Raw genomic sequence first — 13,318 nt, 5'->3', positions numbered from 1 at the left:
GGCATGGCAGGAAGAACATGGCCTGCGGGTGAGAAAGACCAGGGCCTAAGCACTAGCCTGGACGGGCTGTGTGACTACAGACAGGCTCCTTGACTTCTCCCAGCTTCCCTTCCTCACCTGGAAAATGCGGACAAAGCCACCTAATGTGTCAGGTTACTGTGAGGGTTAAATAAACATATTTTATAAGCACCTGGGAAACAGATCAAACACCACCAGCCATTTGTGACAGTCAGATCCTTGCCTACACTGGGTATCTGCATGTTATAACTTATTGACAGTGTAATTTTAAAAGACCAGAAGTAATTTTGTAGTTATTTAAATGTACAGTTACTTTGGTAGTAACATATTTAGCTTCTACCTACATTCCCTCTTGTGGTTTTTTTTTTTTTTGGTCCTTTATCTTGGAAGGTCTTAATTGGCTTTTTATGTAACTGTCCTACAAATATATTTTCTCATTCTGCTTTGATCCCCCCACCTGATAAATCTGTCAGTCTTTTATTTTTGTGTGTGTGTGTGAGCTATTTATTATTTGTAGAAGATTGGAAAGTTATTTCTTTCTTAAGAGGCTTGAAAACTATTCAGTTTTATTTTTCCTAGATTTTTATATAATTTTACATAATTTAGTTTTTGTTTTTGACCCTCCAATTTATTTAGAATTTACTTTGATGTTTGTAGTACAGTAAGGGTCTAACATTTATTATTTTAAGTTTCTAGTCAGTAATTTCAAAATATTACTTTGCTTCCCTTTGTAACATGCTAAAGTCTCATACAAAATTAAAGCAAATCTAATATATATCTTAATAATTTCATTTTCCCAGTAAGATATTATACCTATGATCTGATATTTCAATTAGTAAATACTTTCCACTTATTCTTTTAAGAATATATATATATATATATAGTTGTTTTTAATTCAAGATACAACTGTTTTTAGGAAGCTTAGAAATAAGCAATAATGATACGCTACTTTCATTTATTCAGAAGTCGGCACAATGTTAGAAGCTTACCTGAAATTCTGTACTGCATCAGTGTGTGAAATTACTACAGAACTGAAATTAAAATGAGAAAAATTGTTATAAAAAGCAAAGAAGGCATTACATAAGGCAATCTAAGGAGAGTTTAAATAAACAATTTTCAATTTTCCTGTTTTATGTGGACATCAAGTTAGACAGTTAAGGACAGTTAATTTTTTATTATAATTTGACACTGTGTGTTAATTAAGAAAAATAAAAGGTGTAGACAATCATCCAGCTAAAAAGCCTCCACATCAGCTATGGAAAGTAGGCACAAGTTCCAAAGAGCAAAATTCGAGAGACAGGGTCTCTGAGGCATTCCATGTTACTGTCAGAACTTAGCCATGGAGTCCTAATGGCTAGAAACATCGGTCATGATGAACAGCAATGTCTACTGACAAAGGATCAGCCTCCAAAGAACTGCTGGAGATGCTGGCAGGTTAGGGCTCACCAGAGAAGCCAGACTTCACTACTGGTGGGGCCAGAGCCATCAAATCCCAATTTCAGGGCATCGAAACCATACCTAAATAAGGAACTCTCTCTTGGTATTAGGGAAGGCACTTCTTGCAACATGCAGCCCAGCCTGTATCCTCTCCAGTCTTCACAGCTTCTCAGGGTGGGGGGGTGTTATACCCCACATCTAACCAGGTCACCAAATCACCCTCAAATTTCCCCAGCCAGGGAGCCTAGTGCCCCAACACTCCTTGGCCTCTAGATCCAGCAGCCTCACTCATGGGAATGGAACAGGACCTGTGAGCAGCTCTCTCAGGCAGCAAAGGCCAGGCGAGGGCCCGGAGAGGCTTTTGTAATTTCAGGAGGTGTTAAATGACTTTACAGAAAAAGAAAGGCTTAAGTGCTGACAGGGTGGATAGACTCGAAGGACTTTGCGAGTATGGAGGCGCACTGGTGAAGGGGTGAGCCGACCGCCAGCCCTACGCCAACATCTGCTATTTGAATTTTGGGTAAAAAGGCAAGGGAGTGGTCCCTCAACACTTTGGCCCTCTAGGTCCAAATGGAAAACCCCCACACCAGTGACTGAATGACACTGTGAAGGGCCGATGTGGTATTTGTGATGATTCTAAAAGTGAGTATCATGCTCTTGGGAAAGAGCTTTATAATGACTGTAATTCCAGACGGCTGCACCTTTAGAGAGGAAAAAGTATGCTTTGTTTCACTTAAAGCAATTTAACTGTTCATTTAAGTTTCCTTTCAAATACAGAATGGCAGTTCTAGTTCAAATTCCCTTTTTGTTCTTAATTTGCAGAGAATTTGAACTTCTTTCATGTCATTATTATTTTATTAAATAAACTGAGGAAAAGCATACTTACTCTGTCCATTACTGACCACTGCTTTAGTAATACCCAAAGACATGCTATGGTGCTTTTATTTGACATTGCAATAAATTGGATCATTCTCTAATATTGAACTACTAAAGCAATGGTTTTCAGCAACAGTAATATCATTCTAGTGGGCATTTTGGAAACACTGGAGGTCCCTCTGGTTGTCATAATAATTTGGGGAGCCAGGAATGTTAGATGTCCTACAAAGCACAATAAAGAAATGTGCCACTTAATTCTGAAATATCCTGTTAGCCTAAACCCATTATAATTCTAAATAAGTGTTTCTTCAGTATGTGCTAAAGGAAAATGTTTTTTGTAAGCAGTTACACAGAAATTCAGTATTTAGGAGAAGTTTGTTACAGACTCTAAGACATTGTCCGGAAATTTCTGAATAAATTACTATGTGCATTCTGCAGTCTAAGGTATCATTGTATTTCCAACTACATATTTAGTTGAAAAAGGTTAGAGGCCATTATACCAGCTGTAAATGTGCAAAAGGCAATTTGAGACCCATTTGTAACAAACAGCACTAAACACCACTCAATTAGTAGAATATGTAAAAGATAGGGATCTTAATGGATTTCATTAATATCGAATGCATCAAATACAGCACACATCATTGCCATCCTGTACTTTTTCTATTTTTGTAGCACACGGTTAAGAACCCCAGGGGTCTTGCACACGGCTCCTGTTTCTTTTCCTGCACCCTCCTCTCTATTCCTGGGCATGTATCAGTGAGGGTATAGTCATCTGAGTACCTGGGGTATGTGGTATGTGCAGGGATTTCAAGATAAAAGGTATATTTCCAGTGGTTCATCATTACTTCAATGTTTTGTGTCATGTTACAATATTGGGTCAATATTTGTGAGGTCCAGGTCACTTGTAAGAGCATCATGTCCGTTCATTTCCTTTAACTCTCTCTTAGTACATCAACCTGACTTCAAGGGAGGTTAGACTCAGCTTCATCTTCTCATTTTTGTACCTCCCTACACCTCTAATCCTTTATTTTCTTGATTGTCTTGTATGAAACAGCTCCTGGCTCTACTTTCTTACATTTAAACTTCTTCATTATAAGTAAGTTCAAGCATGAAACTACTGCATAATGTCCTGAGGCCAGCGGGGGGGAGAGGGGCGGTCACCCCAGGATGTCTATATGCAAACACATTATTAAAATTATTTTTTTCTTTCTTTTGCATATTACTCTGTGGGTATGTCATTAATCTGTTGACATTATGTACGTTGAAAACTCTTTCATGTCTGACAGTGAAGTCTGTTAGAATGGAGGGTGTGGGCTCTGATGTGAACATGGAGCTTAAGAGATGCAAGCAATGTGGGGAGAGGGGGCCCTGCCATCGAGGGCACCACGCACAGACCATGGGGGTGTACATACCTATCTGGGCACAAAGAGATGTACAACAGGAGCAGGGGCCCAGCCCCAACAATGGTGGCTAAGGAGGACCTCATCCAGGAGCTGAGCTGGCAGAAGTTACAGTAGTGCACAACGGCGACCAGGACAGCTGAGCCCGTGAACACGGTGAACTGCAACGAGGGGCAGGTGCTTAGTTAGAATCACACCCGGTCTCCTCCCCTTGTGGCTCACTCGCCTCTCCTCTACCTGAGCATCCTGAGATCAAATGATTCACTCCCTTACTGTTTGTCTTGTTTAATATAAAAATATCTTGGATATCACAAAAGACCCAGCAGTTTCAAGGACAGATTATAAATCATTAGGTTAATTGCCCAGGGCTTTAGGTTACAAGTTCGCATTGGTACTAAAATTCTTCTCCAGATGTGTGGCAATGGCACACATTATTGAGGATAAGGAAGGTAGGCTGCCTGTTTGAGAACTAACACTGTGTAATCAGCTACCTTTAGAAATCCTCTCCCTTAGGTGCCCTGCTGTGTGTCAGCAGAAATGTGATTTGGTGCTAAAGTATCAAATGCAGCCAACCTGTCCTGGTAGCTCTTGTTACACTCACTCTTTCCCAAAACGTAACCTTCCAAACAGCATTAATTCACTCTCCATGGGGTTTAACGAAGAAGTGCCTTTCCTGATCAAGAGCGCCCAATCCAGGTGCCAGCCAGTCATCTGTGCCGGCTCTGCAGGATAGCACATTACCTTGTATTCGTTGGGAATGTGGGACAGATGCTCCTTTGTAAAAACACCTATGGAGGTAACTGATTTGGAGCTTGGTGAACACCAAGGGAGGTTGGACAGGACACCTGTCCATTGGGGAATCTCCCGAGGCAGGTGTGGACCATGCCCATGAATGTGGTCAGTGGCAGGCTTGAGCAGCGAGATAGGGCTGCATGCTTGCTCCCCTGCCTGCTCCTCAGTCCGAGCCTTCAGAAAGACAAGTTCGGTGAAAGTTTCTGTGATATGACTGCCCTTGCACTGTTCACCATGTAAGAACTTATTCACTATGTAAGAACTTGTTCACCATGTAAGAACTTGTTCGTTAGGCTTCAGAAGATCAGAGACTGACGAGAATTAGGCTTGGGGTTGATTAATGATTATGCATTGAGTCCCCTATGCAGAATTTTATTGTTGTTAACAACCATTCGATCAATAAATATGAGAGATGGCCTCTCAAAAAAAAAAAAAAAGACAAGTTCAAGGTAGTGACAAAGAGTTTGTACCTCTTTAAGGGCCTATATTTAAATCGCTGACCCTTGTCATCGGGCTTAATTTTTTTTTCAGTGATGAGGGAGTTTAGAGGAATGCAGACACAAAATAGCCAAGACTTTACTTACATGTATGTTCGTCTCAAATTCGGAGGTGACATGTGAATAGACGGCGACAGCGGGGAGTGACACGAGGATGGCGCCGATGAAGTGGCGCGGGAGCCAGCCAGCTATCCATTCCAGCAGGAGCTTGGTGCAAGCCACCACATCCTCCAGGAAAAACACCATCCTGTGCCGGGGACGGGGAGGGCGGAGACACGGGGTGTCTATGCGGACGGGGACCCACAGAGGGCGCCCCTCCCAGCTTCTGCTGCCAGCATGGGAGGAAGGCAGACCCCGCCCCCCTCACTCCCAGGACGCAGCAAATCAGCTGGACCCGCTCAGCACACCATGCCTTATTTTAAGGTCCCTTGTTGCATTCTGGTAAGATGTGCTCAGAGAGACCCAAGTCTGCTTCTGTGGGACTGAGCAGAGCATTTAAGAACCGGGCACACAAATATGAACAGGCCCTGTGATAGGTCACCACCTTGTCACCTGTTTCAGTGGCAAGAGGTCCTGAGTGGGTTCTGGTGCCACAATGGCAGAGGGCGCTATGGCATCTAGTGGGTAGGAGTACAGAGGGAGGCTCTGCCCTGGGCCCTGCATAACTGTCCTGTGCCCTTGGACACCTGAGGGGAAGACCCTGCTGACAGTGACCTTAGCCAGAGCCTAGACGTGTTTCATTTACAAACAGAAAGTGGTTTTTGCGTGGTATTAACATACACAGAATTTTCCAGGATGAGCTACGTTCTTGGTATAGACCAAGGAAGGCCAGGCTTTGTTCTGTCTGGGACACCACCAAGGGTCTGGCATCTCAGGAAGTGTGGTGCTTGCACTGTCACACCTGGACGTCCCTAAGGATTACATGGGGCTGTCACATGGATCGAGCAGATGGCCCATGACTTCATATGACCTCCCAGGCAGCAGGGCCCAGGCATATCCGAGGTGAAGCACCACGTTTCATTTGAATCGGCTTTCTTGTTGTTTCTACTTCATACTGGAATGACAGCATTTCATGGATTCCTTCTAAAATTATATTTATAGCAGGCTACATTTCAGGGCGGTGATGTGGACATCATCAAGTATTTGTCATAAAGACAGGAGAGCTGAGAGTGTGGGGCTGAGAATTGCTGTTCTGGAGGAAGAACAGGTCTTGGCTAAGTGAAGGATGGGGAGGGAGTGCCTGCAGTGGGGGTGGAAGAGAGGGTGCCTGGGTCCAAATCGGAGGAAGGGGGAGACCCACAAACTGAAGCCAGCCCTGGGGCGGCAGGGGGGCGGCAGGAGAGGGGAAAGGCCTGCTGTTCTCGCATCTGGCAGGGCCTGGAGCCGCTGCTGAGCTTTGACACAAAACGCTGTCAGGGCCTCTCCCAAACTGGGTGCCCATGCCTTCAGTCCTGCATGTCCGCAGTGCAATGAGCACTCTGGCTGGGCTTGGCCTCCACCAAGAAACCCCAAATCTCGGCCATCTCCCACACAGAGCCAGGCCCCATCTGACCCTTTTAGATCCTGGATGGTTCTGGCCTCCTAATACTTAAACGATAATGGAGTCCTTGGAATATTTCCAAGAAAAACCACAAATATGCTCTAAAGCAGAATACGTAAGCCCTACAAGGAGACAGAGGGAGTTGAGTCCCAGCAGGGAGAAGGCAGGACTGAGAGACCCTCCACGCAGGTCCCTCGGACTGCAAAGCTCATGGCACCTCAGGAGCAGCACAGAATGCTGGAGTGGGGGATGGTCCCTGAGCCCAGATGCCGAGATGAGGGCGGCCTTCTGGATGAGGTGCCAGGCTGGGGCTGGCCGCTGAAACCGCTGCAGACTAGCCTCCCTGGAACACCTACGTTCCAGTGCAGGTTCTTGTTCTTGTAATCTGGAATCCTAGATACGTCCCTGGCTGGGCAGGAGGAAATTCTTCAAGGTCCTGACCTCTCCCAGGCTTCGATGTCCCACATCAAATGACCTTTTAAAGTCATGCCAGAAGTCATTCAGGAGCACCATGGCCAACCTCCTTCAGAAGGTGCTCACAGAACGTGTGGGTGTGACTGGCCCTGCACCCCTGGCCCTGCCTCTGTGACCTCTGCAGTCTCTAAACCTGGGTTAGCCCAGATTCTATAGAGCTGGGTCCAAAGGAGCAGGAAACGATGGTGTAAAGGGTTTTTAAAGATGTATGAAGACAACACTAGCCTCAGAGAGGACAAGAGCCTTATCTAGCTGCAGGCCTGATCAGACAGAAGCCCAGGGCTGGGCCTGGCGGGGTGGGGGAAGGCGTGCAGTGCTGGGACATGAGGGGAGAGACTGCAGGTAGGTGCCAGGTTCTCTTTGGGGAGATAGGAATGTTCTAAGACTACATGGTAATACTGGCACAACTCTGTAAGTTGACTAAGAATCCTAGAACTAAAATGATTTCACTCATCTGTGGCGTATAACAGCAAAGCAAAAATTGAAGGAACAAAAAATCAGCAAACTCACAGAACCCAAGAATGGACTAACAGTTACCAAAGGGAAAGGGACTGGGGGGCGTGGGTGGGAAGGGAGGGAGAAGGGGGATAAGGGGCATTATGATTAGCACACATAACGTGGGGGGCACGGGGAAGGCAGCACAGAACAGAGAAGACAAGTAGTGACGTTATAGCATCTTACTACACTGATGGACAGTGACTGTAATGGGGTGTGTGGTGGGGACTTGATGATGGGGGGAAGCTAGTAACGACAATGTTGCTTATGTAATTGTACATTAATGATAGCAAAAAAAAAAAGAATCCTAGAATTACACACTTATACGAGTGTATTTATTGTATAAATCATTTCACCAGAAAGCTAATTTTAAAAATGAAAAACAAACCAGGGGCCTGAGAATGTCTTGATTTGGGTTCCCCAGGAGCAGAGCTGCTTTGGGAGTCCAAGGCTGGGAAGGGCAGGGGTCATGGAGGGAGGACCCAACCTTGGGGTGCCAGGAGGCAGACAGTGCAGGTGGTCTGTGAGTACATGCACGGGGCAAACCGCGCGCCCTCGTTAGAAATGCACAGAGCAGCATGGGCTCTTTCGGTGCTGCACGAGCCTGACACCAGGCTGGGTGGGTCCTGAGGGCCCAGCTTCCCTGAGGGACTCTGCTGTCTATTCAGACTGTCCATTTTCAAATGGGTTGTCGTTTTGTTACCGAGCTTACACTCCAGACATTAGACCTTGTCAAAGATGCAAATGGGCACATGTTCTCTCCCGTCCTGTGGGCTCTTTCACTTCGGTGTAAAAAAAAAAAGTGACTGTGTGGTTCTTTGGAACATAAAGGTTTTACATTCTGATGAAGTCCAGATGGCCTGTGACTTCTTTGATTGCTTGTGCCTTTCAGGTCGTATCTAAGAAACCGCTGCCAGGACCCAGCTCATGAGGTCCTTCACCTGTGTCCTCTACTGTGGGTTTTATAGTTTTGCTCTGATATCTAGAGACGCACCTGCTGATCAGCTGATGTGTAGCCCCTTACACATTTCTTTCTCTTTCCTTTCTTCCCACTTATTTTTAAGCCTCTGATGTGGGAGATCCAGAAACTAGGTGGCAGCACTGGGGCTGCAGAGGACACCAACCCTCCAGTAAAGACAGTGCCGCTCTGTGCCAAGGGCCAGGGTCTTTGAGGTAGGATGCTGTGGAGCAGTTCTGGGGGAGGGAAGGAAAGAGGCCCCTCACCCAGAATGAGCTTACAGGGTCAGTGGTCAGTAGTGCTGCAGTAAGACTGCTCAGACATAAACTCGAGCCAGCAGAGGGAGCTAAAGGCTAAAAGCTGGGGACCCGCCCCGCAGGTGGGCCTTTACCTACCTGACAGAGACCACAAGGGACAGCACTTCGAGCAGGAGGGCTGCAGCAAAGACAGCCAGGGCTGCGGGCGGGGGAGGTGCGGTGGCAGCCCCATACTTCAGGAAGCAGGTGATGGAGAGAATCAGAAACACTACTGTTGATAGAAACACATCCAGGAGGGAGCTGAAGGTGGCACTGGCGAAAGTCTGCACGGGGGAATTCCTTATCACCTGTTTGGGGCAGGAACGGAACGTGAAGAGAAGCTGTGACAGGTGGCCACAGAGTGGAATTCAGATGGAAAATGAGTGAGTGTCTATTGAGCGCTTGCCCACTCCAGACCGGTCAGGGTGGTAAGTGCTTCAGGGGGCCACCTCCCTATTTTCCCATTTTACAGTGAGGAGGCTTGGGCACAGAGAAGTTAAGGCACTTGCCCAAGGTCATACAGCAAGCAGTTACAAACCAGGAAGCTCTCACAGGCAGGTTAGGTACAGAGACTGAAAAGGTGAATTAAGGTCTGGCAGAGTCAGTGACAGCATTTGCAGTCAGTCGCCTGAAAGCCATGTGCTGGAAGCTTCCACCAAATGGTTGGGTACCAGGTCAGGGTATAGTAAAATTGGGTTCATGACAGAAGTACAGGCAGGGATTGAAGCGGCAGCAGATGAAATCACAGGCATGTCAACTGCTAGTAAGAGATGCTCACGCCTTTCCTCAAGAGCCTGCTCTGGTCCCGGCCCATTGGACTGTGGGGTGCAGGCATGAGACAATGCCCAAGAGGAATCCAGTCTAATGGGCAGGGATCTCAAATGGCACATGCTGTGGTAAGTAAAGCAAAGAGACAAACACATGGTATTCAGGAATCATGTGGAAGAAGGGGGAAAATGACGCTAAGTCTGAGAGAGGACTGGGTCCTGGTACCATGTAGACCCACTAGGGGCAAGACCTCAATCAGTGCTCACATGGCCCCCAGGAAAGGAAATGCCACCAATCTTGGTGCACACTGGAGGCCAAGGAGAGTTAGCTGCCCAAGGTCACACAGCTAACGTGGAACCCGGCTAGGACCCAACCCCAGTGCACCCCATCCACCATCCTGGGCTGATGGTGGTGGCAAGGGGGTGCCTGTCGAGATAACAGAGCAGGAGCTAACAGCAAGGGTGAGGTGGGAGGAAACAGAGATTCAGACAATTTACGTTGCTTTCCTTTTGGCGTTGCAAGCTTCTGACAAGCCCCCCAAGAGGCACCTGGTGGACTCGGAAAGCTAGGTGCGTGAGCCAGAGCTCATGGTAAGGCCCCTGACCAGCTTCTTGTTCCTGTGTGTGTTCCTTTCAGGATAAACTTGTTGGGGGCCCTCAGGAATATCCCAGGTCCCGGGAGCTGGGAGAGGGGACAGAAGGGCTTAAACAAGGAGGACGGAAGCCATCAGTCAGTACAACGCTGCTCCTGGGGTCCAGGTACAGGCCACAGCCACCTGGGAGCAGCATTTGGTTCCAAATTACCTCCTATAATCACAAGAAACTCTGAGGTTCTATAGGTAGGTGTACATGTGTCCCGAAGGGTCAGTCTTGTCCTAACCTCTGAAACTCCCTCAAAAGGCATGAGAATTTTGGAGGAGATGCTGTGACCCTGACCCATCTCCACAGAGGCTCATCTGGCTGAGGGCAGCCTCGGCCCAGTGCAGGCACTTCTGGTCTCTTGTGGTGGCCCAGAGCTCCGGGGCATAGCCAGGGCTCACCTGCAGTTTACCTGTCGGGCAGAGGGAGCCAGGGGCCTGCTGCCAGGCTCCAGCAGGGACCCCATTCCCAGCCCGGCAGCACTGCTGCAGCATGGGCCCCTCATCTGACCCCTACTCCAAGGGTTCCTGACTTCCCCAATTCTTGCCCTGAGGGTGCTGAGGCCCACACCCACTGCTTCAGGTGTTTGATAACTATCCTCTGTTGCAATAGCTGATGACGCAGGATTTCGTATACAACCAAAGAGGACTTGTGAAAGGGCTCCTGTCCCCAGCAGGAGCTCTCAGGGCACCAAGACACGGAGCATGGGAGCTGGGCGCCTGGGGATGTCGCATCTGACACCCGACCAGGGACGAGGCCAGAGCTTCAGACCACCAGCTGGGGTCTCTTCATGAGTCAGGACTGAGACAGCCTTGCTGCCCTGGTCAGCCTCGTGTCCCATGTGACCTCGCTTACTTGCTGACATGTGTCCCACAGTGCTTTCTACCTTGGCCACTGTCCTTCCTGTGAACATCTCCCACCTTCCAGATCAGACAGGCTCGGTCCAGTCTACACCCTACTTGGACCTGCACCGACTCCCCCTAGGCACACTGCCCACCTGGGACACTGGGACTCTGGGACCCGAGGTCCCTCCTGCTGCTCCTTCCACTCCATTGTCTCCACTTGCTGTGTGGCTTCGTGGGGGTGCCTGCCCTCACCCTCTTTTCTTCTCCCTGGCCCTTATCTCCCGGGCAGCCCCACTGACCTTATGCTACACTCCCCAGCCCCACTCCAGCCCAAGCTGCACATCACTTTAGCGCTGCTGTCTGTTCATGTCCAAACAGGTACCATCCCTGTGGGTATGAGACCCAGAGAACACGCCACCCCTACTAGGGTACCCCAGGCCACCCTCCATCCCCCTTACCACTCAGATTCACATCCAATTTGGCCCCAAGTGCTGCTGATTTGAGCCCTGGAGGCAGCAGAGCCTCGTGGTCAGAGCACAGGCCCTGCAGTAGGGCTGCGTGGCCTCAAAGCCCATCCCCCACTGTTAGCTGTGACATCTTGAGTGCATCACCTAGGTTCTCCATGCCTCTGTTACCTTATCTAAACAGATAAAATCAGTACCTGGACCTCACATGGTGGTAATGCTCAGACAGGAGACCACTGAGCCTGGTGAGGGCCAAACACCAGGGCTGGCTTGGAGCCCCCATCACTCATGCACTTGCTGTCCTCTCCACCTGCCCGAGCCGCTGGGCCTCACACCGTGAGTGTCCCACCTGCTCCCCTCCTGTCTGTCCAAAATCATCACAGTCCACAACTCAGCCACCTGGACAGCATACAACACAATCTGAGGGTGCCCCCTCTTGTTTGGGGTCCTTCAGTGGCTTTCTCCAGCCTTCAGCATAACATCGACAGCATGAGGGCCACTAATCCGGCCCCTGCCTACCTCCTGGCACTTCACCCCTGCATGCCCAGCGAAGTGCCTGCAAGTCCCAGGATACACCACACTGTGTTGTCTCAGGGTGTTGGGTGCTCCCTCTTTCTGGAATGCTCATTCAGTTAATTGCTAGTCGTCCCACTAACATGGGCTGAGAAGCTACCTCCTCCTGGCCCTCAGCCTGGGGCGGGGTGTTTCACTGTGTGCCCATGGAGCATTATGGGGCCTCATGGGTCTGAGTCACTGACCCCCATTAGAGTGTGTTTCATCATCCCGGCGCCGTGAACAGTCTGGGCAGTGCAGATGCTCAGTAAACGTCTGGTGATGGAGGAACAGCTGAGAGCCGCACCCTCTGCGTCCGGGGGCTCAGCAGCTCAGCAGAGGGAATGGCAGAGAGCACCTGGCCTTGAATCAGATGCACACAATTCCAGCAACAGGATCTCAGGAACTCAGTCTTTCCTGGCCTTGGCTTTTTCTCTGGTAAAATGGGGATTATTGTAAGCTTCCCTAAAGGGTTGCTGTGAGGATTAAATGAGGTGTTGTTTTGCCTTACAAGCCACGGACCAGGCCACCCCCAGTCGACTAGAGGACTGCCTGGGAAGGGAACTGGTACCTACAGTCCCTAGAAGGCTGATAAAAGGTGGCACTTCAAGCCCATGAGGTATTAACAGGCTGTGTCTGGTTCAGGAGGGTCTCTCTAAGCCCTAGGTCAGGGCGTGACATAACAGAGGCTGATGAATGAATGAGCTTGAAAAGAAAAATCCTTTTGGCTCTGAGGCTGGGAGGGTGTTCATTTGTGACCTTGGAACACTGAGAGGTTAGATTTGGGCCCAGAGAGAAGCATTGCAGGGATCTAGCTGCTTATAATGCAGACCAGGCTGCAGTGTTTGTATTTATTCATCATTTCCACCAAGCTCTCCTTGTGGGGTGGCAACTGTGCTGAGTGAATAGGGAACAAGAGGCACAGGTCTGTCCCCCAGGACTGAGTTCAGGGGAGAGGCGCATGATTTAGTAATCACGCAAGAAAAGGTCACAAAGTGGGAGGCATGCTGAGAAGACAATGTATAACAGGGAAATACATTCCAGTCTGGGATCAGGGGACGCTTCCTAAAGGAAATGACATTTGGACTGAGCATTAAAGGACAACAGGAGCTAAGGCATGGAAGGGGCTGTAGCTCTAAAGCAAGTGGGAACACAGGGGAAGGTGAAAGGCCTCTTGAGCTCCCTGTCCCACCTAGTGGGGACAAGCAGAGAAGTCTTACGGGAGAACAAAAAACAGGTATGGCTGCAGCTCACTCTGTGCTGGGCCT

The 13,318-nt window shown here is 48.8% G+C and overlaps 1 protein-coding gene across 9 annotated transcripts in view; it reads right to left on the bottom strand.

Annotated features, from left to right (window-relative positions):
• The window catches only part of ADCY9 (adenylate cyclase 9), a 125,050-nt gene that overhangs the window by 11,552 nt on the left and 100,180 nt on the right, over positions 1 to 13,318 (bottom strand). For all 9 annotated transcript variants that reach the window (XR_005060264.2, XR_005060266.2, XR_012121909.1 and 6 more), the window contains exons 7-10: positions 8,883 to 9,091; positions 5,108 to 5,267; positions 3,744 to 3,892; positions 1,008 to 1,049 (exon numbers count right to left, since the gene is read on the bottom strand). Coding sequence is in view for 1 of the 9 variants with exons in the window: in XM_037014462.2 (XP_036870357.2) it covers positions 1,008 to 1,049; positions 3,744 to 3,892; positions 5,108 to 5,267; positions 8,883 to 9,091 (560 nt within the window). In the remaining 8 variants the exon portion in view is untranslated. The remainder of the gene's footprint in view (positions 1 to 1,007; positions 1,050 to 3,743; positions 3,893 to 5,107; positions 5,268 to 8,882; positions 9,092 to 13,318) is intronic.

Source organism: Manis javanica, chromosome 10 (genome assembly GCF_040802235.1).
Source record: "Manis javanica isolate MJ-LG chromosome 10, MJ_LKY, whole genome shotgun sequence".
NCBI lineage: Eukaryota > Metazoa > Chordata > Mammalia > Pholidota > Manidae > Manis > Manis javanica.
Note: the sequence above shows the minus strand (reverse complement) of the source record. Positions and strands in the feature narration are given on the sequence as shown.